This window comes from Mirounga angustirostris, unplaced genomic scaffold (genome assembly GCF_029215605.1).
Source record: "Mirounga angustirostris isolate CCGP_5_RB_7025 unplaced genomic scaffold, mMirAng1.0.hap1 SCAF_3, whole genome shotgun sequence".
Lineage (NCBI taxonomy): Eukaryota > Metazoa > Chordata > Mammalia > Carnivora > Phocidae > Mirounga > Mirounga angustirostris.
Genome location: NW_026991711.1, coordinates 11,159,900 through 11,184,732, shown reverse-complemented (window position 1 = coordinate 11,184,732; position 24,833 = coordinate 11,159,900). Strand labels below are relative to the sequence as shown.

The 24,833-nt window shown below is 35.6% G+C and overlaps 1 protein-coding gene across 3 annotated transcripts in view; it reads left to right on the top strand.

Moving 5' to 3' along the window:
• PCCA (propionyl-CoA carboxylase subunit alpha) overlaps positions 1 to 24,833 on the top strand; it is a 403,499-nt gene that overhangs the window by 126,650 nt on the left and 252,016 nt on the right. For all 3 annotated transcript variants that reach the window (XM_045869658.2, XM_045869657.2, XM_064585924.1), the window contains 3 exons: positions 196 to 232; positions 18,219 to 18,297; positions 23,434 to 23,536. In XM_045869658.2, the coding sequence (XP_045725614.1) occupies positions 196 to 232; positions 18,219 to 18,297; positions 23,434 to 23,536 (219 nt within the window). The remainder of the gene's footprint in view (positions 1 to 195; positions 233 to 18,218; positions 18,298 to 23,433; positions 23,537 to 24,833) is intronic.

Below are 24,833 nucleotides of genomic sequence, written 5' to 3'. Positions count from 1 at the left end.
TAATAATGATGAGGTAGAATTTACATTCCACTTATGGTATTAATTTTACATTTCTCTGAGTGAAAAGAGGTAGAAGGTTGTAAAATTGAACATTAAATGAATCAGAGGAGACAGTAGTGCAATATATGACTGCCCTAAAGACATTGTGCAATGGCTGATGGGATTAATGTTGGATCTCATTTCCTGCTTTTACAGGATGCAGATGAAGCTGTCAGAATTGCAAGGGAAATTGGTAAGTTCTTAAATTAACTTTGTTAGAGTTTCTAGGTCTTTCAGCAGAAACGGTTGAGTAAACATGTAATAAGTAACCCCATAGAGCAAATAATATTTTAATACTTTTAGAATTTTGATTACTTGTTCCTTTGGAAGAATGTATCAGCTGAATTACCATGTTCTGTTATGAAACCAAACTTTAAAGAGTAATTTGATTTTAATTACAGCTCTTTTGTAAGTTGAAATCATGGGCTAGTTAAAAGAAGGAATTGTCTTAACTCTTGAGCTTGGATGTAATGTAAGTTTTATGTACTTAGTTGAATACAACTTATTAAGGTTAAAGACATCGGTGATTAAAATGAAGATTTCCTATTTGACAAGGCCCTTCAAGTTTTTACCTTTTCTTAAGATGTTAAATATCACCTTTTAATAAGCTTGCTAGGAAAGAGAATGTGAGAAATCAGAACTGAATATTCTAAATTGGAGTAAAAGGTAAACTGAAGGACTGTTTTACTTGACTGTTTTAGGTACAGTTATACTGGGGCAGGGCTTACCAACTTTTTATTTTAAAAAATATTCCTATTGCTCATGACAACGATTTCTATTTTCAGTGTCTGCTAATTAAAAAAATGTATGAGGGCATATTGTTATCAGGGATTAGTAATGCTATTAAATAACTTTACAATTGTATTAAATACAGCAAATTAGTACTTGTATACATTTGACAGAACTTTGTAGGTATGTGAGAGAAATCAGACAATGCTTGGCAGTCAGGAAATTTCAGCATCTTAGCATTCGTACTTGGGTAGGGCCAAACTTTTCAGCATCCCACATTAACATTTCTTTAGTCCTGTTTTCTCATTAAGATTGATGACTCAGAATTATTTTTTTCACTGGGAGAGCGTTTGATTTGGCAAAATTTACATAGGGGTGTATGTGTGTGGGTGGGTGGGTGTGTGTGCGCGTCTTATTTCTGAAAGTAACCAGTTGAGTTAGTAAATACATTCTTTACAATAGGCTCAGGCTAGCTTAACAGTTCTTCAGTGATCTGGAAAGTTGTTTGATTTGTTGGGTCCCTGTTTCTAGTTGGGTCTTGCTAAATTATTTTAGTTTGGCTCATGGTTAAGTGTGTTTTGTTGTTTGTTTTACAAACATTGCTGCTACTGATGTAGATTTGGACTTAAGACCAGGTCTTAGAAAATTTTATTTTATCTGACTACAACATCTCTTCCTTAATCATTTCTTCAGACATACCAACATTTTCAAAAAGCATTTCAGTACTTCACAGAAGATTTGCTAGATTGTTGAATAAGTTGGACTACATGGAACTGATTTGTGGTTTATTCTTTGAGAAAATCAAAAGCATCTCTCTCAGGTTTGAAATCACTGGCATTCCTCACAGCCTAAGAGGCATGGAGCATACCTGCTGGCTTTTGAGGAGACTTTTTTCTTTTAAAATATTTTATTTATTTATTTGAGAGAGAGAGAATGAGAGAGAGCACATGAGAGCGGGGAGGGTCAAAGGGAGAAGCAGACTCCCCGCCGAGCAGGGAGCCCGATGCGGGACTCGATCCCGGGACTCCAGGATCATGACCTGAGCCGAAGGCAGTCACTTAACCAACTGAGCCACCCAGGCGCCCTGAGGAGACTTTTTTCTAAAGTATTTCATTGTATACTCTTAGATTTAAAAAGTTGTCTTTCTGGTTCTAGTTTAGATAGTATTGTTATTAACTCCGTAATACTATTAGCACAATAGTATCTACTTTAAAAGGACAGAATGTTTGGAGGAATTTAGAGAAATGAAAGGGATTAGAAGAATATCATGAATTACATTGGCATGCCATATTTCGAATTATGACTCTTCAACTCTTGAGCATTTCCTTTGTATAAATGGCAGGCTGCAGATTGCTTGCTTTCATGTCTTGTCTTTTACCTTTTTTTTTTTTTTAAATCTGTGACCTTTAAAATAATCAGTTAATCATAATGGGACTCTGAACGGTTCTCATCACTTGGCTTTCCTCCCTTAATATTTTAATGCTGTGCTTACTCCCCTTTGAGCTTACTCCTGAGGTTACCTAATTCGATCTCAGGCTCTTTTCTTTATATTGAGGGATAACCTTTATGACTCCTTCCTCTTTCCTATCTTCTAATTCTTCTCCAATTATGCCTTCTCATTTGTAAAAGAAATGATCGTAATCATGGCTGTTAAGTGTCAGAGGGTTAGTGTTTTGCTTATGCTGAAAGGGAAGCCATAAAACTTGAGGTGAAATAAAACATAATAAAGAACCAGGGTCATCAGCTTTATAAAGCATTTGGAATTTCCCTGAAACCCCTTCTGAATCACCACGGAAACCTCCCATAAAACTTTTTCCCTCAAGTGCTAGCTTCTAAAATAAATGAAATTACATATTATTAGTCTCTTGATATTGTTTCATTTGGTGATTCATCAGTTTTGTTTTCTAATTTTATTGAGGGCTTTCACATTTTAACTCATTATGATTCTGATGGGCCTTTGTGAATTCATCTAAGAGTTAATTTAAACATTGATTCCACAGGGAAATATGCTCCTAGTTCTAAACAACTGAATTATAATCAAACCCTTGAACCTGTCCATTTATATGTAGCAGATTGCCCATGTCATATATACCTGTTTACGGATTTCTCTGCTTTACTTCTTTCTGTGTTACATGGAGAAAATAAATTGATTATCTTTTCTGTGGTTCCCTCCTCTCTTGTGTCTTCTCTTCTGGAAACAGGAATCTATGAGGCCGAAAGAGGAAGCTAACTGCCTTGAGCATTGATGAATTAGGTGTCTTTTACATAATAGTAGTTCTTGTTTAAGGAGCATTTTTTCCATGTAGCAGGCACTTTGTGACTGTTATTTCTAATGCTAATTCTTGGGTTAATTATTTCATTTACATTTAAGAAACTAAGGATTAGAAATGATAAGTAATTTGCTCAAGGTCACAGACCTACTGAGTGGTGGGCCTGCTTTAAATTTAGGTTCATTTAGTGCCAAAGACTATGGATTTTTCATTATACTTTTGCAAAACTAATGGGATTAGAGGATGAGAGCTAAAATTTGAGTCACCACTTTGTGTAAGATACTGTAATGCACTTAAGCATGTTATATGTGGATTTGAAGAAACAGCCTCTTATCATTGATAGGGTGAGAGACCATTAAAGCTTAATATGTTACTTTTGTGTGCTTGTTTTTTGGTCTTCCTTGTCTCTCTCATTCTCACTCCTGATTTTTTCTTTTGACTTCTCTAAGTTTAGAGATACAGGGCTATTGATCCCCAGTTTATCTTTAACCTCAGTGATAGACAACAGTAATCAGCTTGATTTGCATTAAAGTTTGATCTTTTTACTTGATCAAAGGTCTTCAGTACAATCAAACCGAATTGATTCCTAAAAAAAGAAATTGTAAACTAAAACCTGTCCTTTAACCACCTCCGGATTGTTCAGATTCTTTTCTTTTGCCCATCTTTCTCAGAATCACAAGTCTTGCCTGATTTAAATAAAAAATTTTTTGATCCTCAGATTCACCATACTCTAAGCCTACTTCACCTGCAGTTTCTACATCTCAGCAAATGTCACTCCTTTTACTCAGTGGCTAAAGCTAAAACCCAAGATCTATCCTGGTGTTGTTGCCCTGTCATCCCATTGTCAATATATCAATAGATACTGTCAGTCCTTCATTCAAAATAACCTCCCATATTCATTACTCACTATCTTTACTACCCGTACTCTCTCCCAAACTACCATTGTCCTTGCAGGGACTGTGACAGCAGTTTCTCTACTTTTCTTAAACACTTCAGAGTCATTCTTCATGTAACTGTCAGTGTGATAGTTTAAAACTCCAAGCAATAAGGACACACCCCATCTCATCCCATCCCATATCTGCTTTAAGCCCTCTAATGGCTTTTCCTTGCATTTAGATAAAATCAAAATTCCTTCCCCTGACTACAACCCCAAATGATTTGGCACCTGCCTTGCCCTCCAGTCTCATTTTAGACTACTCCCTTCATTGCCTGCTGTGCTTTAGGTACACTGGCTTTCTTGAATATACCAAACTTCAGAGTCTTAGAGTAAGGTTTTTTTTGTTTTGTTTTGTTTTTTTTGAGGGGGGGTTGAGGGGGCTCTTGAATACTCTAGCTGATATTTTCACACAGATGGCTCCTTGTAGCCTTTCATATATTGGCTTACATGTCATTTCTTCAAAAGAAGACACTCTCATACTGCCACTCAGTCATTCCTCTTATAACCATATTCTTAATCTCTGTGTAGATGTTTTTCTTGTTTGTTAACTTTTTCCTCTGTTATTTTGAAAAATTTCAATCATACAACATTTTGAAAGAATTTTACAGTGTGTACCTATATTCCCATCATCACGATTCCACTATTAATTTTTTGGAGATTTGCTTTATCATTTATCCATTTGTTAATCCATCTTGATTTTGGTGCATTTCAGAGTGCAGCTGCAGATATGTATCACACTAAATACTTTAACATAGAATTATATGCATACATACATGTGTTGGACATGACTGTCACCCCAGAGAGTTCCCTCATGCTCCTTCCAAGTCAGTCCTCACCATTTTCCCCAGGTGCAGAGTCAGCTAGTTCTAAATTTTTGTAGTAAAGATTGGATTTTTAAAAAATTGAGATAAAATTTCAATACTATAAAAGTCAGTCTTTCAAAGTGTGCAATTCAGTGGTTTTTAGTATATTCACAATGTTATGCACCATCACCACTGTCTAATTCCAGTACATTTTTATTACCCCCAGAGGAATTTCTATACTCATTAGTATTCACCCCCTTCTGCCCTCCAGCCTTGGCAACCACTAATTTACTTTCTGCCTCTATGAATTTACCTATTCTGAATGTTTCATAAAAATGGCACTTTTTGTGTCTGGCTTCTTTCACTTAGAGTTGTTTTCAAACTTCATCCATGTTTTACCGTGTATCAGGGCTTCCTTCCTTTTTATGACCAAGTCGTATTCTATTGCATGTGTATACCACTTTGTTTTTATCCACTCACCTGTGGATGAACAATTGGGTCAGTTCCTCCTTTGACTATTGTACATAGTACTGCTTTGAACATACATCTACATGTATTTGGGTACCTGTCTTTAATTCTCTGGGGTTTATACGTAGTTGTGGAATTGCTGGGTTGTATGGTAATTCCATGTTTAACCTTTGGAGGAACTGCCAAATTGTTTTCCACAGTGGCTGTAACATTTTACATTCCTACCAGCCATATTCCAGTTTCTTCACATCTTTGCCAGCGTTTGTTCAGGTTTTTTTTTAATATGGCCATCCCAGTGTGTGTGAAATGATATCTCACTATGCCAGATATTGACAGAATGGATAAAAAACACAATCCAACTATATGTTTTTGACAAGAAACTCACTTAGATCCAGAGATAGAAATTGAAAGTGAAAGAATGGAAAAAGATACCCCATGCAAATAGTAACCAAAAAAGAACTGGGGTGGATATACTAATATCAGACAAAATAGACTGTGAGTCTAAAACTGTTACAAGAGACAAAGACATTATGTACTGATTGTTATAAACACACGTGCACCAAACAGCAAAGATCCCAAAATATTTTAAGTAAACATTGACAGAATTGAAAGGATAAATAGATAGTTCTAAAATAATAGTTGGAGACTGCAATACCACACTTTTTGTAATGGATAGAACATCTACAGAGACAATCAGTAAGGAAATAGAGATCTTGAACAACACTATAAACCAGTTAGACCTTATATATTGAACACGCTACCCAATAATAGAAAAATACACATTTTTCTCAAGCATCTATTTATTAAAAGGAGGAGTGACTGAATGATTGAGTTATAAAGAATTTTTAAGGGAAAGGAAAAAATATCAAACCGAAACAGGTATCTCATAAAGTGTGTTCCTTGTCTTGCAATATTCCCAGGACTTAGTTCAAAATGGAGATATCTCCCTGCCCCCTTCATAGAATTATCTTGATGGATTGCTTTTCTCTTAAAATAACATGAGAGATCCTGCATTAAACAGATTCTATTTATCTTTGCAAATGATTGTTTTATGTTCATTTGGTTACTGTTTTGTAGATAGTTGACCATGTGGGTTAATTTCCTTTGTATTTCTAGTACTTAAGACAACGCTTATCACATAGTGTATATTCAGCAAGTGGTTATTCAGTGAATGAATCCAAACAAATGTGTATATAATCACACATTTAAAAATTTTTTTCACAATATTTATAGACCATAATTTGACAGTAATTTTCTCATTCCTTTTCCCTTAATCTTCAGTTTTGTAATGGAGATACCTGGGAAGAACAGGAATATTAAGTAAACTATGATAAACTCCCAGCAAATAGATAATAAAACGTAAGATTATTCAAATAAATTCAGTATGTGCTTGTGAATGACTACTACTCAGCAATTCTTGTAGGTGGTTCTTGCATTCATTAGGCTGGGCTGATGGAAGCTTTTATGAATCTAAGATTCAGATGTGTGAGATTATGTGACAACCTTATTGCCTTCTCCCTTATCTCTGATGGTGACATCTTACCTTCTTTGCAAGATAGGCTCTCCTATGTCTTTTCTTTCTCCCTCCCTCCTTCCCTCCCTACAACCCAATGTGGGGCTCAAACTTCCAATCCTGAGATCAAGAGTCTTACGTTCTACCAACTGAGCCAGCCAGGTGCCCCCTTCCATTTGTTTCTTTTTGATACTAGCCTTCAGACTGCCTTGGCCTCTGTCTCTGATGAGTGTGTAGGGGCTATGGTTATCCTTTCTTCTCTGCCTTGGCTGTTTTCCTTTGCCTGTTCTTCCCATCTTCCTTTTGACATGGCATTACATTAAAAAAGGTGCTCATATTTTTTTATAACTAAGAACAAATTGTTCATACTTAAGAGGGATAAAAATACTTGGCTAAGCCACCAAGTCTTTTATTTCCTCTATTTCATGCTGCTTAGGATATTTTTCACACGTCGTATACGACTGTGTGGTTGAAGATACATTGAAGAAACCTTTGAAAAAATATTATAATTTAGACTTTTCTTCACAATAGCACATCATGTTAATTTATTTTCCAGTTTGGTCCTCAGTAGAAGATATGTTTCATGTGCTAAGGAGATTTAATAAGAAATGCCTGAGGAAAGGTTATGTTGAAGAGAATAGTGTTAAAGTATTCTTTATGAAATCCATTAAAAAGTGAGGCTTTTTTTTACTTCGCTGTTTTCCCGTCGTCGTTGAAGTAATGTGATCATTTGAGGTCAAGATGATAATCCCTGGGAGATGAGAGCGTGAGTTCTGTATCCCCTCTCTTCTTTTTTCCCTACTGTCACTTAGGGTACTTATCTCTCTATATTTTTTATTACTCCAGCATACATGTTTTGGCTTTCAGCATGATTTTACAAGTTCTCTCTCTCTCTTTTTACCATATTTGCTCCCACTTTTTGTTTTTCTCAGTCCTTAATTACCTTTCCTTTTATTATTGTTCTTTCTTGCATTCCTTTTCTTTTTTCTATTCTATTGCAAAAGGCTCTGCATAATGTTCTGACAATAATGTGAAAACATGGAGCCTTAGGTTTTTGTTGGGAAACTTCCTGTCTGTGAACCCCTTTTGCTCTAATCTATCAATACATTGAAATGTGCTTGATTTCTGTTCCCTGGAGCAGAGTTAGGGATCTAATTTTGTATTTGCCTAAGTAGAGGGAAATAGGTAGACAAGATCAGTTTTTCTGAAAAGAGTAATTGCTTCTCCTTGCCAAATCAAAACAAGTAATGTTATGTTTTGGTGTACTTTAGCTTATAACACGTCTTGATTTTACTTTTATGTGTACACTGTTGGTTCATTCTTACTTAAACTAGATATATTTATGTGGTTATTTATGTGTTTGGATGGCCAACTTAGGAAAGGCAAAAATATCCTGTGCCCTCTCACACTTTTTATTTTCCAGTGGAAGAAAATACAGTGTTAATAAGGATCATCACAGGTATCTTTTTTGGAGATTATATATATTATATATCTGAGTGGTAGCAGAGATATGAATAAGTCACTGTTGGACTGCAATATGTAACATGTTTACATTCTAGTTACTGGATGATTATAAATCCCAGATAGTATTAACGTGTATGTTTATCACCTTAGTCTGAAATGTGCGAACCCAAAGGGTTACAGCAAAACTAAGTTGATAATGTTAAAACTAACTATAACTAGTTTGTAATTAAAAGACTAGGGGCACCTAGGTTGGTTAAGCAACTGCCTTCGGCTCAGTCCCCAGGATGGAGTCCCGCATGGGACTCCCTGCTCAGTGGGGAGTCTGCTTCTCCCTCTGATCGTCCCCCCTTTCATGCTCTCTCTCTCTCATAAATAAATAAAAAAATATTTTTTTAAAAAAAAGACAACAATAAAATCAGTAGAAAATTATGACCAAATATATACAACATGCGTAATGGTATTTATTTCCCCAAATAGCTTGAATTTAAACTACCTCTTTGTTTGTGTACACAATAGGAATTTTTCCATTCCTAGTAGCCAAGTGTTGTATGGTAGCCACATTTCCCAGTATATTCTAAATTGTATTTCCCTGGAAAACTGTGGTAATATGCTAATTTTTATTTGAGTCTGTGCAGTTGTTGTTAGTTCATGAGAGCTCTAGTATTCCACATTTGTATTGCTCTTTCCTTGTTATCTTAAGCGACAAAGACTTTTTCTTCATTCTGTGTGTTCACTTCCCGTCGGTCACATTGTGGGGTAGGGAAGGAGTTCTGTTCTGTTGCCAGCCTCATGCAGAGAATAAGGCTGATGGAAGTTCTACCATCTGCAGTGTCATGGATCACAGAGGCAGGAAGTCGAAAGGGCTCAATTGTGGTATCAGCAGTGAGGCTTTTCCCATGGTTCAGCGTTCACTGTTATGTCTCATTATATGGTTTCACTGTTTGTGCATGATAGCTATCTCCCAAATCTTGAATTCATCAACTTCTTTCCATTTCTCTGCTGTTCTCTCTGTTTAAGCTAATCACTGTGATAGCCTTTCAAATGTATTCCTCTGTCACAGGTGGGATTCCTTTGGAAACAGATTCTGGAAGTTTATTGGGGGAAATACTCTTGGGACCAGCCTGTGTGAGGGAGTGAAAGAAACTGGATTGAAGGAGAAGTTGAATTGAGTTGAGATGCAGACTCAACAAAGGCCTTAGCTGATCCTACAGAGGGCTCTGGTCTTTCATAGTTGTTTTAACTTGGGGCCATGGGATTGAGCCTTTGTACACCCATATCAGCTTACCACTGCTTGTGGACTGCCCCTAAGAAGGGGCAAGACCTTAGGCAGAAAGCTGAGGACCAGTCCGCTGTTGGTTGCCAACAAGACTTCCAGCAGCTGGGGGAATGGCCTAAAGTGGTGATTTGAATAGAAATCTCTGTTTCACAATTATGATATGTATTTTTCATGATTGTTCATTTCTGAGTTCATTTGTTCTTTCTCTCTCTCTCCTCCCTCCCTTCCACCCTCCCTCCCTCTCTCTCTCTCTCTCTCTCTCCTTCCTTCCTCCCTCTCTCCCCCTTTTCCTCCCTTCCTCCTTCCCTTCCTTCCTTTTCTGATTTTATTTTTAAATAATCTCTATACCGATATGGGGCTTGAACCCACAACCCCGGGATCAAAAGTCTCATGCTCTACCATCTAAGCCAGCCAGGTGCCCCAGGTTTCTCTTAGGACTTTTGACTTGTTTCTTAGGAATGTATTTTAAAATAATTGAAAATTTTCTACTTTTTATTTTATTAATTTCTAAATTGCTTTCCGATCAGTGAATATGATCTTTTTTATTTAGAATCTTTCTGATTTGATGAGAAGTATTTTATGGCCAAGGAGTAAGTCACTTTACATCTTACATGTGTACCTGAAAAGAATGTATATTCTCAAATTATTGTATGCTGTGTGTTATAGATAACCAATAGGTCAAAACTACCTGTTAGGATGTTTAAATCTTCTAGTGACTTTTGACTATTTGATCAAATTTTTTTTTTTAAAGATTTTTTTTTTATTATTATTTATTTATTTGAGACAGAGAGAATGAGAGAGAGAGAGCACATGAGAGCGGGGAGGGTCAGAGGCAGAAGCAGGCTCCCTGCTGAGCAGGGGGCCCGATGCGGGACTCGATCCCGGGACTCGATCCCGGGACTCCAGGATCATGACCTGAGCCGAAGGCAGTCGCTTAACCAACTGAGCCACCCAGGCGCCCCTATTTGATCAATTTTTGAAAGAGTGGATTTCCTAATTCTTCCTTGCTTGTTAGGTCTTGCCTCTGTATATTCTTAAGATAAGTTAATAGGTAATGTAACAGTGTAACATGTGTCTTCTTGGCTAATTTTACTTTTAATCAAAGTGGAGTGAATTTTGGCTTTTTTTTTTTTTTTTAAGATTTTATTTATTTATTTGAGAGAGAGAATGAGAGAGAGCACAGGAGAGAGGGGAGGGTCAGAGGGAGAAGCAGACTCCCCGCCGAGCAGGAAGCCTGATGCGGGACTCGATCCAGGGACTCCAGGATCATGACCTGAGCCGAAGGCAGTCGCTTAACCAACTGAGCCACCCAGGCGCCCGTGAATTTTGGCTTTTACACCTAGTTTTATGTGATGATATGTCTAAACCAGCTTATTTTGGTCTTTTCCTTGTATGTTCCTATAACTTTCAATCAACCAGTGAACCATTGTTTTAGGGTGGACTGGCATTTTGTCTTGTTTCTATTCAGAGTGGCAGTGTCTTTTAACCAGAGTGTAGTCCATGTACATTTATTATATTTACTACTGTATTTCAATTTATTTATATTGTGTGCTTTTTATTTTTGTTCTTCTTCTGGATTGTATTTTCTCTCCTTTCTTAACTTCTTTTTGATGATGATGATGACTTAAAAATTTTCTGTTTTTATTCTGTTTTCGCCTCTACCCGTTTCCACTATGATGGAAATTTTACACTCTTGTTTCTATTGTTTTAGTGTTTACTCTAGAAATTTCAACTTTGTGGAGATGTTCCTTCAGGTGTCCTTCATTCTCCTGTATCAAACTTTATAAAACATTCACTTATCTTAAATTTCAGTCTAAAGTTTATTCTCCTTCCAAAGAAATATTTTAATGCTGTTTACCCTTTATATGCTTTTTTATATTTTATTTCCTTATTTATTTACTTCACTAATGAGACATTATAGGGTATCATCATCCATTGTTTATTTAGCTTTACCCAAATGCTTATTTTCTTTTTTTTTATTCTTATGTTAATCCCCATACATTACATCATTAGTTTTAGATGTAGTGTTCTATGATTCATTGTTTGTGCATAACACCCAGTGCTCCATGCAGAATGTGCCCTCCTCAATACCGATCACCAGGCTAACCCATCCTCCCACCCCCAAATGCTTATTTTCTTTGCTCATTGTTCCTTTCATCTCTGATTCTTTCTGTTTTTCCTGGAATTTACTCTTTAGAAGTTAATATGGCTAGTTAACTCAGTTTTTGTTCACATGAACTATTTTTCATTCTTTCTTGAAAAATAGTTCTGCTGAATATGCAAATCTAGATTGATAGTAGTCCTCTATCAGCAAAGTGCTGGAATGTTTGTACTGTGTTATGTAGCTATGGAAGAGATAGCTCTAATTTTTGTTACTTTGTAGGCAATCTGTTCTTTTTGTCTGCTTCATAAGATAATTTTCATTGATACACACTTTATGAAGAATAAAATCTAGCTATTTTAAATGTATAGTTCAGTGAATTTTAGTAAATGTAACCACAATTAAGATATAGAACATTTCTATCCTGTTTTTTAAATGTCCCTTCCCCCATTTTACATTTTACTAGCAGCGTTTGGGAGTTCCAGTTATTCCAGCAAAACACTTAACATTGTCTTTTTAGTTTCAGTTATTCTAATAGTTGTGTAGTTTTATTTCATTGTGATTTAAAATTGTATTTCCTTAATACCAAACACTGTTAAGCATACTTTCACATGCTTAATGCTATCACATTCATACATCTTCTTTTGTGAACTGTCTTTTCAAATTTTCGCCCCCTCCTTAAATGATTAATAGATTTAATTCTTTTTAGCACAGTTTTAGATTTACCAAATAATTGAATAGTTTAAATAAATGGAGTTCCATATACGTCCCCAACCACAGCCCTCTGTAGCTTTCCCAGTGTTAACACTTCCTGTTAGTGTGGCACATTTGTTACAATTAATAAACCAACATTGATACATTAGTAACTATAGGAGTATGGCTATTGGGGCCTATGGTAAGATTATTTTGCATTCCCACTGGTGGTGAATAAGCATTCCTGGCGCTCTCCTATTGCTCTGCATCCTTGATAGCTTTTGGTATTGTGAATGTTTTGGAATATTAGCCATTCTAATAAGTGTATAGTAGTATTTTGTTTTAATTTTCATTTCCCTGAACACAAAGATGTTGAGCACCTTTTCATATGCTTATTTGCCATCTTGTATCATCTTTATAGAGGTGTCTCTTCAAATCTTTTACTGATTTTTTAATTGGGTTTTCTTATTGTTGAGTTTTAAGAGCTCTATTTTAGATAGAGTTCTTTATCAGATATGTATTTTGCAGAAGTTTTCTCCTAGTCTGTGACTTGTGCCTATATTCTCTTGAGTGTTTTTTGGTTTTGGTTTGACAGAGAAATGTTTAATTTTAATAAAGCTCAATTATCAGTGTTTTTCTTTTATGGATCATGCTTTTGGTATTGTATCTAAAAACTTAATTGTCAAACCCATGGTCATCTAAATTTTCTTCTGTTCATCTTCTAGAACTCTTGCTGTTCTTATATTCAGGTCTAAGATCCACTGAGTTAACTTTTAAGGATTGTGTGTAGATTCACTTTTTTGTGTATGAATGTCCAGTTCTAGCACCATTTGTTGAAGAGACCATCCTTTCTCTGTTGAATTGCTTTTGCTCCTTTGTCAGAGATCAGTTGACTATATTTATGTGTGTCTATTTTTAGTCCCTCTACTTTATTCCATTGATTAATTTGTCTGTTCTTTTGCCAGTACCATGCTGACTGTAGCTTTATAATAAGTCTTGAAGTTGGGCAATACCAATCCTTTGAAATTGTTACTCTCCTCTAACATTAGCTATTCTGGGTCTTTTGCTTTTTCTATATAAATGTCAAAATCAGTTTGTTGATATCCACAAAATAACTTGCTGGGATTTTGATTGGGATTGCATTGCATCTATAGATCAGGCTGAGGAGAATTGGTATCCTACACATGGATATTTCTCCATTTATTTAGATCTTCCTTAATTTCATTTGAATTTCGTAGTTTTCTTCATATAGGTAGCATATATATTTTGTTAGATTTATGCCTGTGTTTTTTTTGGGGGGGGGGACTGTTAATGTAAATGGTGTTGGTTTTTAATTTTAGAGTCAAAGTTTTCATTGCTGGTATATAGGAATGCAATCCCCTTAATGTTCGTTGACCTTGTATCCTGCAACCTTGTTATAATCCACTTACTAGTTCTGGATTTTTTTGGTGGTGGTGGTTGTTGATTCTTTGAGGTTTTCATTATAGAAATCATATTACCTGCTAATGAAGAGTTTTATTTTCTTCCCTATGTGTTTACCTTTTTCTTGTCTTATTAAAATAGAACTTTTTTTATTTTATTTTTTTTTATTTTCTTCCCTATGTGTTTACCTTTTTCTTGTCTTATTAAAATAGAACTTGTGTAGGACGTTGATTTGGAACGGTAAGAGGGGACATCCTTACCTTGTTCCTGATCTTAGGGGGAAAGCATCTAGGTTCTCACCGTTAAGTATAAGGTTAGGTGTAGGCTTTTTGTAGATGTTCTTCATGAAGTTTAAGAACTTTCCTTCTATTCATACTTTGCTGAACTCAATGGGTGTTGGATTTTGTCAAATGCTTTTTCTCCATCTGCTGATATGGTCATGTCATATTTTTTCTTCTTTAGCCTATTAATGTGATGGATAACATTAACTGTTTTTTGAGTGTTGAACTAACCTTGCATACTGGGAATAAATCCCACTTGGTCATGGTATAATTCATTTTATACATTGTTGGATTTTTTTCCTTTCAGTTATTTTTATACCTAGGAATTCATATTTTAATTTTTTTATATTTTCTATTTCTGTCACCATGATCATTTTCTCTTTATTAGAAAAATTTTAAAGATTTATTTATTTAAGAGAGAGAGAGAAAGCACGCAACAGCAGGGGGATGGGCAAAGGGAGAGGGGGAGAGAATCCTGAAGCAGACTCTCTGCTGAACGTGGATTATGCCGTGGGGCTTGATCCCAGGACCCTGAGATCATGACCTGAGCTGAAATCAAGAGTCCGCCACTTAACCAACTGAGCCACCCAGGTACCCCAGAAAAAATATTTTTTCTTGAAGTGTATAGTTGATAATTTCTTCTTGAAATCCTTTCCCATACTTACAGTGTTTGTAATAGCTGTAATTTATAATAGGTTCTTTAAGGTTCTTCATTTCTGGGTTTGTTTCTGTTGCCTGTTTTCTTTCTGAGGTGGGTTGCATTTTACCTCTCTTCACGTGTCTCTCTCTCTCTTTTTTTAGAAGTAATTGTTATGCCCAGTGTGGGGCTCAAACTCATGACCCTGAGATTGAGAATCACATGCTCTACGGGCTGAGGCAGCCAGGCATCCCTCTTCACAAGTCTCTTAATTTTTTTTTTTTTCAAGATATATTTATTTATTTGAGAGAGTGAGTGAGCATTCATGAGAGTGAATGCTGCAGGGGGTGGGGTGGGGGGAGAAAGATAGGGGGAGAGGGAAAGAGTCTTAAGCAGACTCCCCCTGGAGCCCAAGGTGGGGCTCCATCTCATGACCCTCAGATCATGACCTGAGCTGAAACCAAGAGTCCCTGCTTAACTTTGCCACCAAGGCACCCCCACATGTCTCTTAATTTTTGATTGGATTGTAAACATTGTGAATGTTGTGTGTTTGGATTTTGTCATCTTTGAGTAAAATGTGTTAAGGTTTATTTTGTTTGATAGGTCAGTTAATTGATGTTGGTATTAATACATTTTAGGCTTTTTCTTTTTCTTTCTTTTTTTAATGAGCTTTCTTGGCTCAAGTTAAGCATAGCCTTACCTGGTATTGTGATTCAACAAGTATATGTTAGGCCATCTCTGTGTACCTTCCATGCTTCCTATCCTTGAATTCATAATTTCTATTTCATTAAACATCTGTGGTTTCTTGGTACAATGTAAACTCTTAATGTTTTAGGCAGGAGAGAGAGGTAATCTTATATATATATTTTTGAAGAATTCCAATGACTATAGTATAGTTTGAGGGGACCAACAGTAGTGATAGGGAGTTGTGTTTGGAGGCTACTGCAGGCATCCTATGAAGACATATGTGATGGTAGTTTGTGTAAGTGTTGTGGTCGTGGAGATAAAGAATAGTGAAGAAATAGGATTTTTTTTTTTTTTTAAAGATTTTATTTATTTGACAGAGAGAGACCGCGAGAGAGGGAACACAAGCAGGGGGAGTGAGAGAGGGAGAACCAGGCCTCCCACTGAGCAGGGAGCCCGATGGCGGGGCTTGATCCCAGGACCCCAAGATATGACCCGAGCTGAAGGCAGTGGCCCAACCAACTGGGCCACACAGGCGCCCCAGAAATAGGAGTTTTTAATACTTTATAACTTGCATACTATCCAACAGTTGTAGTCCTAGACATATACTCTAGGAACTCTTACACAGGGTTCCAGGCAACACATTCAGAAATATTCATGGGAGCATTGTATGTATAAGTCTGAATGTCTATTCATAGTAGAATATATAATGCTTCAGTATGTTTATACAGTGAAATATATTACAGTTGTGTTATATTTGGCTTGTTTCGTCAGGGAATCTTGTTTTTCTGGGTTATATGTATTGACAAATCTAATGCTACATTGCCTTCTTTTGGGGGGACCATTTTGTAATTGCCTTATTACACACTGCCCTGTTGCCTAATAACATCTCACCTTTTCTGAACATATAATTTCTCATTGACAAATTACTTTTTGTGTTTTGTTTCTCCATCTAGTTTCTTGTGGACCAAGGACAATTTCCCAGTCTTACTTTGAATCTCACAAATCATTGCATAGTCCAGGGTCCATAGTAAATAACTAAGATGAGATTAATACCGGAATCAGAATAAATGCAAATTTCCTAATTCTCAGAGGGAACTGAAAACAGAGATAAGGGATGTAGATATCTTACTTCTTGTGGTTTCCTGTTTCCTGTTTATATGGATAAATAATTTTGGATGGTGAATTGATACATTTTTTTTTTTGGCGTATGGACTCATGTGTTTAAATTTTTTGTAAAAATGTTTTCTCAGGCATGCCAGTTTCTAATTTTTAGATATTATTTCTTCACTGCTCCAAAACAGGCTAATTCTTCTTTAATGAGTTCAGTCTGATTCCTTTATGTGACATTCATTGTGAGGCTACAGCATTGAAGGAGACAAATAAATACTCTGCTTTTCACTCTCATGCAGGATCTTTGGCATGCAAAAGTGAGAAGCATACTTTCTCCCTAATTTATATTTTAATTCTCTTTTTCTTCTGCCGTCCCATGGATACTCTCCAGCTGGATTATTTGTCATTTTTTAAAACCAATTCCTGCTATTCCTGACTAAAATGTTCAAATCCTGCTCATCCTTCATAGCCTCATTTAAATGGCTCTTGCTGTAATATGCTTTCCTTAATCCCTTTTCTGTTACCTTCCTATGATACTTTTCTCTTCTGAATTTCCAATGATAGATTTACTGGGGTATTTTTCCCTTTTTCTTCCTAGATTCTAAGGCTCCCAATGTGAAAAAAGTATGTTAATCGTTCTTCTCACTGCACTTAGCATTGCTTTTAAAATGCTGTCCCACATAGACATAACCAACATCAGAATTTTAAAAACTGAATTAAGTATGAAACAGAAAGCAAGAGCCATTTTAACTCAGTTGAAGTTAAGAGTAATATTTTGTGGTTTAGGGGTTAAAGGTCTACGACATTTGGCCCTCTCTTCCTTTTTCTCTAAGATCCTATAGTTAGAGTGTAGTGTTGTTAGAGCATCACAGGCTGGGAAGAGCCTTTTAAGCGCTCACTGATCTTTTTTTTTCTTCAGAAAAGATCATAAACAAGTGTCTCAGACATGAGTGTATCCACCTTGTTTTCAGAAAACCTCTAAGCAAGGAGATTTTTAAAGTTTTTCTTGATAAATTGGTATAGAGGTGACTCAAGCTGTCAAAATTTTTACTTTATAATAATCTAAATACTTAGTAACAATTTTATGATTTAATTTTCTCTTATAAAACTTTAGCTGGAGATGTCATTTGTTTGGGCCTTACTTGCTAGCGTACACATTCCCTGTTGGATGAGTGGAAATAGTATGGTAGCTCTTCACTGATAACAGCGAGTCCTGGAGCTTCTGTTTCCACCCATAATACAATAACCATGTGACTTGATTTCCCCCCAGATCATTGTGTCAGTTCTTGCCGATAAAAGCTGTAGGGGATCTCTGTGACTTTTCGAATGAAAATGCCTCAAATACCTGTGAATCATTACTTTTGGAAAAGGGAATTTAATTTGTTATGCATGCAAACAGAACTTTTGGGGAATATTGTGTGTGTGTGTTTCCTTAATATTATATAAAAGTTGCTTCTTATATTTGCTATGTAATACTATATCTACTTCCATTTTTGGAATCCATTGTCAAATAACTTATTTATGTTTCCTTAGCGCTTTATTTCATTACTGGGGAAAATGTTACATTTATAGATACAAATAGTCCTTTTCTTTTAAAATGATCACACTCTCATTTTTAAAATATATATGAGATCATTACACTGGTGTTATTTTCCTGACTCTAAAGAAAGGAACTTTTAGATAAATTAGTTATTGTCTTCTGCGTTATTGAACATGTGGTCAGTTGTCATGTTCATGCATCCAGATGATCAAAGTCTGAACTTCTGTCTAATTCTTCCCTGCTGTTAGGCTACCCTGTCATGATCAAGGCCTCAGCAGGTGGTGGTGGGAAAGGCATGCGAATCGCCTGGGATGATGAAGAGACCAGGTGAGGTGCTGTCCAAAATATACTTTTGATGAAAATTGCAGTTACTAGAGTTTTATTAAACTGACAAGTAAACAGATACCAGAGGTGTAATGGAATAATTAAAATAACCATCTCATTTTTACTCTTTTAGATGGGAAAAAATGGAAATTATGCAGAAAACTTCCTTGTTTATATTTTGATGATGATGATTCTGTTATAGAAAGGTTTTTTACTTTCTTAAACCTTAACAAAGGATTATCTTTTTGTTTTTACAGTGTATTTTTTTAAAATTACGGTCATGATTCTATTTTCTAGGCAAAAGCTACTAACATTTGATGTTGTATATTCTGAATGTGGTCAGAGATTTGAAGCAAACGCATTTAAAGGCAGTCATGATTTCATTTGTTTATGTATTAGTACGCACTTGCTTTCCATTGCTTGTCTATAAAAATAGTGAAATACTTTGATAACTTTTTACTGTGGAATGTATTTCCTTTTGAATTTGAAACTACTAAACATCCTTTATATACAGTGCACCCTGTTGTAAATGTAGACCACATTTTTTTAGTATACTAGTTTCAGGAATCAAAAGTAATTTTTAAAACAATTAAAAAAAACCCCAATGCATTGTTAACATCATAGTGATTAAAAAATAATTTAAAAAAAAAACTGCCTAGTACAAACAGGTTTTAGGGGATTCAATTTAGGTTTGCGTTTTTATTGATTTTCAGGTTTGGCAGAAGAGATTTTTGTCTTTTTTTTTTTTTTTTTTGGAGGGTCAGAGGGGACAAAAATGACTAATTATCGTGTTATATTGCCTTTTGGTGCTCTTTCTCTACCCAGAAGTAATGTGGTCTTCTAGATGGTTCTGCTTTCTCCCCTTCTTTGCTTTTCCTTCCTCCCCACTCCCCCAAATCTCTCAAAGACAGAAGTCCAGAGCAGTTGGTGTGAAAGTTGTCCAGTACACACCAAATTCAGAAATTAGGTTCTCAAGTGAACAAGTAAGGTAAAAATTTCCTCAAAGCAATACATTACCCTTTAAAATCTTTTGGGAAGACACCAGGTTGCAGACTTGCACAGATGGTTTTATCTCTAAAAGAAAATTGTCGTAGAACACCATTGTTTCTTCAGTTGAGCATCAGAGAAAGTAATTGGTTGTGTTGTGGGGTGATGAGAGATGACATATATTGCTCTTTAAACCCCAGGCTTACTCTGAGTGACACTGGTGAGACTGACTGCAAGAATTAACTCATTGCATAGGTTGACAATATTTGTTGAGAACCTGTGTGGCAGGCTCCATTTTAGTAGTGTTCCTGGAATATAGCAACAAACAAAAAACAGAAAAAATTTCTTTCCTCCGTGAAGTTTATACCCTAGATCACGAGTTCTTAACCTTTGAATTCCCAGTCCCATAAAATTCAGAGGAGGTTTATGCATCTGGATGAGAGGGAAAAAGGACCTATTTTTTTCACCTCTAACTGGGATTTAGTGTTTCCTCCAATGTAGGCAATGAACTACAATAGTAGTAGTATCTTTGGAACTTTCTTCCACTTTGGAAATCACATATCTTCAACAACTGTAATGTGATAATGTATCTCTAAGTAACAGTGATTATTAGATTTGTTGTTGGAGCTTGTTACGAATAAAGAACCCCATACATTATATCCCAAATTTGTTCTTAGAAAATATTTTAAATCCTGTATTTCAGTATAATTTGTTCTCTGTGCAGTCCTATGCATTTTCTTTTTTTGCAGTTTAAGTCTTATTTTGAGAAGAGGTTCATGGGCTGCATGATTAGGCAAAAGAGATCTATCTATAGTGTGAACACATGGAATGGGAGATAGCGTTGCAGCCATCTTTGGGAAAAAACGATCTGCTGTAGCTTCTGGGTAGGAAAGAATGACATAATGATATTAAACACAACTTAATGGTTTTGTAAGAGATGTGTGTTTTACAGACTTTAACCTTTTCCTCATTGTGCGGCCCCTTTTGTATGGCACTTACATAGCAATTAAGCTTTAGCACTTATTTTTCATTATTCGTCTTGGGATCTCAGATTTCTTCTCCCTCATTTCTCTAGGGCTTATTGTTAGCAACATATTTTATGGTGAAGATTACTCTTCAGTTTCTTGGCATTGAGATTTTCTGTGCTGCTGTTAACCAGTGGATTTTATTTATTTTTATTTTTTTAAAGATTCTATTTATTTATTTATTTATTTAAAAAAGATTTTGTTTATTTGACAGAGAGAGACACAGCGAGAGAGGGAACACAAGCAGGGGGAGTGGGAGAGGGAGAAGCAGGCTTCCCGTGGAGCAGGTAGCCTGATGCAGGGCTCCATCCCAGGGCCCTGGGATCATGACCTGAGCCGAAGGCAGACACTCAATGACTGAGTCACCCAGCTGCCCCTAACCAATGGATTTTAATGTAGCATTCAGTATTTTCAGAAATCACTATATCCATTCATAGAGTGGGCATCTTTTTTGGGTAAATAAACCTTTAAATGGCACATTGATTCAAAATATGTTAATAAAATTAGTAAAAATACATAAATAATTTTCTATCTAAAATATTCTCAATTTGATAAAAGTATGACACTTTGGTTTAATGATACATACTCCTCATTTTAAAAAGTTGCTCTATATCTCGTTACTTTGGAAGAATCTAAACTACAGGAAAATTGAGAGAATAGTCCAGAAAACTCTTCAATAGTTTTCTTCTAGAGTCACCAATTATTAATATGCCACATTGTATATACTCCTTCCTTTCTCCTTTCTTGGGGGGAGGGTTTTTTTTTTTTTTTTTTGCATGATCCACAAAAATTTTAGCCTTCTTTGGAAGGAAAACCTCATAACCATTAATTGCTTTATTATTTTATTCTGAGGAGTGTCTCCCCTTGCAGCATCTTTCCTAAGTGTTTTCAGGGAAGTAGCATCTATCGCTTATCTTGGAATCTTTAGAACATCTGAAAGATTTTTTAAAAAAAATAGTGTTTGTTGTTATTGTATATTAAATTAGAGTGAGAATCACAAAGGTTGTTGAAAGTAGACTCATATCTTCGTATTAACCTCTGTCTTTTTTTTCCCTATCCACATTTCAATGAAATATGGCACAATGGAAAATTGACCATGTTTACATTTTGGAATAGCCCTGCTAGACTTTGGGTGCTTTCAGAGCAGTTTCTGCTTTATTTTTGTATTCCCATCACCTAAGTAGGCAACGGGCACATGGTTTCATGATGAGTAAATATTTGTTAAATGGATGTGTAACTGACCATAACCAATGTTTTTAAAGTAGTTTTCTGTGAACTCCAAAATATCCTGGTGATGCTTTCAAATTGTGATAATTTATTTGGGTGATTTTGATTTTTTTTTTTTCCTCTAGTATTCTTGATTTAAATGCAAAATGAAAGCTCTTAGTCATTATAGCAGAGAGAAACTATAAAGTGCTTTGTTTTTTCTTTGTGAATCATCATACCCCATCTAATAAAAAGTTGGTCATATGGTACTAAAAACAATAATTCATTGTGCTTTAGTTTCTTTGAGGTTTGCAGTCTCCAAAGATCTAAAAACTCCATTCCCCTAAATCAAAGAAGTAATAGAGGACTAAGAAAACCTGATACCTTTTCCCTGAGAACTCTGAGAAACAAGAATTGTTGCAATATGTTTTGAATTTATCTTCTGGTCATTGTTTACTTGCTGTGTTGTATTTTTTAAGCACAAAAACAAATGTATTTATTTCTAATAATGCCAGATGGAGTGTTTGCAAATTAAAAGGTTGGAAGAATTTTAATGGTGTATTTAAGTATAGATATTTAATCTGAAGATTAAGAAACTATTAGTGACATTGTAAAAAGAAACTTTATATTCTGAATATGTCAGTGAGTGAAAAATAATATACTTAATTAGTTTTAGGTAAGCAAGTGTGCATTTTTAATAGACTGACCGAATGAGCCCATTTCTTTCTTTCTTTTTTTTTTTTAAAGATTTTATTTATTTATTTGACAGAGAGATAGAGAGCACAAGTAGGCAGAGCAGCAGGCAGAGGGAGAGGGAGAAGCAGGCTCTCTGCCAAGTAATGAGCCCTATTTGGGGCTTGATCCCAGGACCCTGGGATCATGACCTGAGCCGAAGGCAGACACTTAACCTACTGAGCCAACCAGGTGCCCCCGAATGGGCCCATTTCATAGTGTATGAATTTAGTGAGTATATTTTAATTATAACAATTTAAATTATTATAGTTTGGGAATACAATGTATAAAGCAATAGTTATATCTGTATTTATATTTTCAAAAATTATACTTTTCTCTTTTAATGATTAATTTTGAACAATTTAAAGATATAAAGTTGTAATGATCTGTATGGGTATGTGAAGGGCAGTTACATTTAAGTGTGTGTATTTAAAATATCATTAAAAAATATCATAAAATGTTCTTGAGGGTCCTCCTCATGTATGTTTATTTTCACTGAGTATTTCACTGTAGTTTTGCCCCAGTTGTGCCATTGGCCAAGTTGGCCCTTTGCATTTTTGTGTGCATATTCTGACTCGAGTCAAATTAATACGCATTAAAAAATTTTTTTTATTAGTGGAATTACGGTATGTTAGGGTTGAGGAAATGGAATTTTATATGATTTGTGTGGTTTATTAGAAATATCTAATTTTTGGGCACCTGGGTGGCTCAATTGTTAGGCGTCTGCCTTCGGCTCGGGTCGTGAACCCAGGGTCCTGGGATTGAGCCCCCATTGGGCTCCCTGTTCCACGGGAAGCCTGCTTCTCCCACTCCCACTCCCCCTGCTTGTGTTCCCTCTCTCGCTGTCTCTCTCTCTCTCTCTGTCAAATAAATAAATAAAATCTTTAAAAAAAAATCTAATTTTTAACAGTTGGCCAACTAAGTAATGGTATTCCTATTTCATTATAAAATCTAGTTTCAGGGAAGTTAAATCACTGACCCCAGGTCACAAAGCTGGTGAGTATAGGAGTTGTTGGTCAATGAAAGTAAATTTAGTTATTAGTGCATTAAGTGAATTTTTCTTGGCTTTGTTCATAAGTAAACCAAAATAAATTATTTAATTGCTTTGTTTACTTTTATATTGAAGGCTGTATTTGTTTTGTTAGTTTGATTGTTCTTCCCGCCTCCCTCTTTCTTTTTTTTAAATTAGGGATGGTTTTAGATTTTCATCTCAAGAAGCTGCTTCTAGTTTTGGTGATGATAGACTACTAATAGAAAAATTTATTGATAACCCTCGTCATATAGAAATTCAGGTTGGTACATTTTAAGATGTTTTCTAATTATTATGACTTTAAAAAAACGTCATTTATTCCTATTGGAAACATATCCTTTCTTCCATTTAGAATGATTGTGAATTGTTCTGATATGCTTGAATAACTTCAAAATAGAGAATGTGCATAAATTGATCGCTTTCCTTTGGAATCTGGTATACTTCTCATTAAAGTGCCAGGCTGTTGGTCAACATAAGGAATGATATAAAAATCCTGTTGTAGAAAGAAGCAGTCCCAAGCTGTCTGACCAAGTTAAATACTTTGCACCTAGAGATTCATTCAGTCCCATTCTGGGACTGGGCCATGACACCTTGACAGGGCTTGCTTTTTTTTTTTTTAATAAAGTGCTTGATCTGGACTTATATCATTTCAGTTCACCAAATGTCTGTGTGGCTCACCGAGACAGACATTCTTCTAGGAATTGCTAGTTTTGACATGAGTAAATAATTTCTTCTACTCAGGTTAAGATTTTAATCTAACTGCTAAAGCGGTTGTAGGGGGTGTAGATTTCAGCAAGACAAAAAATTGGTTTTCTGAAATAACACACAGAAGAAGACAATGTCTCCTGAAGTTTTCATTTCTGTTAAGAACGTCTTCTGTTAAGAATGTTATGGCTATGAATTGAATTAAAATTGATAAAATGTAAACATCAAATTTAAAATTATACTGAGGTTTAAGTATTGTTTTACTTATTTCAGTGTCAATAGAGATTCAGAAAACTAAATAATAGGTTATTTGCTGCCCTTGCCTCTTCTGATGAGGCATAGTAGAAGTCCTAAATTCTGTCATTGTGGTTTTTTTGAAGTTAATTATCATTTTACATAGTTTTTTTTTTTTTTAAAGATTTTATTTATTTATTTGAGAGAGAGAGCACAAGCAGGGGCAATGGGAGAGGGAGGAATAGACCCCCCTCCCCCCCGCGCGGAGCAGGGAGCCCGATGTAGGGCTCGATCCCAGGACCCTGGGACCATGACCTAGGCCAAAGGCAGACGCTTAACTGACTGAGCACCCAGGCACCCTGGGTATTTTTTATGGGTAGAAAATCTTCATCTAGATCCTCCAGTTTTCCAGATTGGGAAAAAATGTTGCAAATATATATCATCAGCAAATAGTCTTAAAGCAAAAAGTCTTAAAAAAAAAAAAAAAGTCTAAAAAAATTGACTGTAGTGTATTTCTTTCTGAAGTTAGCAGGGGTTTTTGTTGTTGTTGGGTTTTTTTGTTTTTAGATATTCTAAAGTGACCTACCACATCTTAAAGTCCACAGATCTTAAGTGTACGA